Genomic DNA, 2846 nt, shown 5'->3' with positions numbered 1-2846 from the left:
TATTGAGGTAAATAAACATTTTAATATTTTAAAAAACTTGCAAATAACTTTAATTTCTCCTTCTCTCTTCTTCAGTGGAATACTAGAGCAAAGAGAGAGAAACTGACGGAATTAATGTTTGAACACTACAACATCCCTGCATTTTTCCTTTGCAAAACTGCAGTTTTGACAGCGTATCCTTGAAAGAGTAACAGTTTTCTCTAGAAGTAAATTCGGTATTACTAAGTATGGTTGCCTGTCAGGAAAACATGAGCCAATTCTTGGTTATTCAGAGTTTTATTATTTTGTTTATCATTTGATTTTTTTGCTATCCATCTTTTAGAATTTTTTTATTAGAATTGATACACCAGAAGATTTGAGAGTAAAATAGTAATGTAGCACTCAAATTCTGCTTATTAACAAGATATTATTTTGTTATGTTTTGTTTTTGGAAAAAAATATGGAAAGAGGTCAATTTTTAAACTAATTGACTTAAATGAGTTCAGAGATAATATTTTTTCCCTCTCCTCTGCCATAGAAAATTAGAAATTGATTTATTCACTTATGATTTAATCACCAGATGTTTATTACAAGCACATTAGGGGACAGAAAAGGAAACACTATGTACTGACCTCAAAGAATTTTTAGCATAGCAAGGTAGTCCCCAATTTTCAATAGATTCCATTCCAACAACTCTTCCCTAAGTTGGATCTGACATAATACTTTTTTATCACACTTTTCACTATTATTGCCTTTATTAGTATTTTTGCAAATCTGATCTGTATTTGTCTTTGGGAGTTAGCATGAGAATGATAACATAGCCTGTTATCCACTGTAACATTGTATGTAGTACATGTTATTAATGATAAGATATTCCAAAAAAGTAAAAAAAAAAAAAAATTAAAAATTGACAGTTGTTACAGTTTGTAACTCAAAAATGCCATTAACTCAGGAACTTACATGTATTCTTGTTGAAAGCTAAATAACAAAAGATTTAAATAAAACTACTTTTAAAAATAACATTGGCAAGAGTTACAAAGAAGTACTGTACTGATTTGAATTGTTTGGAAAATAATTTAGGTCAGGGGAGGAATCATCTATTAAACTTTTATAAAAAAGAAATTATTTGCATGGGATTGGGAAATGTTCCTGTATATGGAGTTCAAATTGTACTGCTTCCAAGCTGGTCGGTCGTATATTAGGTGCTTAAAACTTGACGTCCACTTTTCTCATGTATTCTGTATACTTCCTGGATTATTGTAATATTCAAATAAGTTTTTAATATATTTGAGAATGACTGTGGTAAATGTTAGCTAACATTTGTGTATTGTGCTATGTCTTCAAGATGGCCTTAGCAAAAGTGTGGAAGTAGAAAGTGTAAGTGTTCATTCCAGTGACTTGGTTTATAGTTGAAGATTTATGTAAAGTGCCATCAAGTCTGTTCCAATTCATAATGACCCTATGTATGGTTTCCAAGGAGCTACACAAGGTTTTTTGGGGTTTTTTTTTAAAGGTTTTTATTGTGGATTGAGTGAAAGTTTACAGGGCAGATCATCAGTTTTACATTCAACAAATCATACACCTTGTTTCATTAGTGATTATAATCCCCTCCATGTACCCATCAGTTAACAGTATTTCTCTCTGTCCACTTTAGCTTTTTTAAAAAAAACAAAAAACACTCAGGCACATATAATGATTTACATCTCCAAAGGGCATATTGTGTAAGTCGGCCTCCTGGTCACCAGCTCTTAGTCCCTCTCTTCCCATAAATCTAAAGTCCTCAGCCACTCCCCCTCTCCACGACCCCATCTCTGCCTCCGTCTGCTTGTGTACTTCTCCTTTGATGGTGCTAGGGTCCTCTGTTTCTGGACTATAAGATTAAGCACTCCCCTGTTTTTGTTACAAAACTTTTACCTTTACAACTGTGACAGTTGCAAATAGTCATGATAACAGTTACTCACTATTGAATCATACGAATCTTATCCCCATCTCTTTTCACCAGACCCATCTAGACAAGATGAAATCTATCTAGTGGGGACTCTTTCTTTCCCCCCATACTCTTAAACTAAATTCCCTCTTTAAACCTTGTAAGCCAGTCCCTTCATGCCTTTATCACCCTTCATTTTGGGTAGCCAATGTCTAAGATTCCTGTCCCTATCTACCCTGTGTACAGAGGAGATAGCATTGATATTTGATGTGAAGACTCCTTCAATCTCTCTGTTGGTATTTAGAGTAACTACTTCTCAGAGTATAGGTCAGGTTCATCAAATTGTAGCAATTTACCCATGCTTCCTTTATTTAAAAAAAAAAAATTATTTAATCTTTCTCTAGTTGAGTTTTGATTATCGAGCCATTGAGGCTAGGTCAAAAGGGTACTGTCTGCAAGTTTGGGTGTTCTTGTGCATCTCCCCTCACTTCATATCAGCTGGATGCTTCACACTCAGCTCTCGTCGTCTGTGGCTATGTCCTAGTCCATGGGCTCAAGTGTCCTCAGTTCTCACCACACGTTGGACCAACTAGCCCTTCCTCTTCTCTTTCTTATCTCCAGGTCATCAGGAGTCAGTGGATTGTGGTTGAACTCAGCCCATTTCTTCATTGCTACCTTTCCCCCTCTTCCACTCACCAGTAGACCAATGTGGTCACTAGCAAGCTTACATGTTTGTTTGTGTGTTGCCTTTGAGTTTCAGTCTTAGAGGGGAGTTTGTCCTGAAGGAACTTGATTGCTTGCCTTGATGTCTTCCTGGTGAACAGCTTGCTTATTCTTGTAGTAGCCAGTCATGCTGACATTTTTGTTTTGGGTTTTTCCTGATGCTCTTTCTTTGAAGATGTATCTTCTGTAACTGTAGCTATTCCAGGCTGGTCTGCTT

At 35.7% G+C, this 2846-nt stretch overlaps 1 protein-coding gene across 2 annotated transcripts in view; it reads left to right on the top strand.

Moving 5' to 3' along the window:
- The window catches only part of ACTL6A (actin-like 6A), a 58699-nt gene that overhangs the window by 21086 nt on the left and 34767 nt on the right, over window positions 1–2846 (top strand). For both annotated transcript variants that reach the window (XM_006867699.1, XM_006867700.1), the window contains exon 5: window positions 76–173. In XM_006867699.1, coding sequence (XP_006867761.1) covers window positions 76–173 — 98 coding nt within the window. The remainder of the gene's footprint in view (window positions 1–75; window positions 174–2846) is intronic.

The sequence above is a fragment of the Chrysochloris asiatica genome, unplaced genomic scaffold (assembly GCF_000296735.1).
Source record: "Chrysochloris asiatica unplaced genomic scaffold, ChrAsi1.0 scaffold00108, whole genome shotgun sequence".
Taxonomy (NCBI): Eukaryota; Metazoa; Chordata; class Mammalia; order Afrosoricida; family Chrysochloridae; genus Chrysochloris; species Chrysochloris asiatica.
Note: the sequence above shows the minus strand (reverse complement) of the source record. Positions and strands in the feature narration are given on the sequence as shown.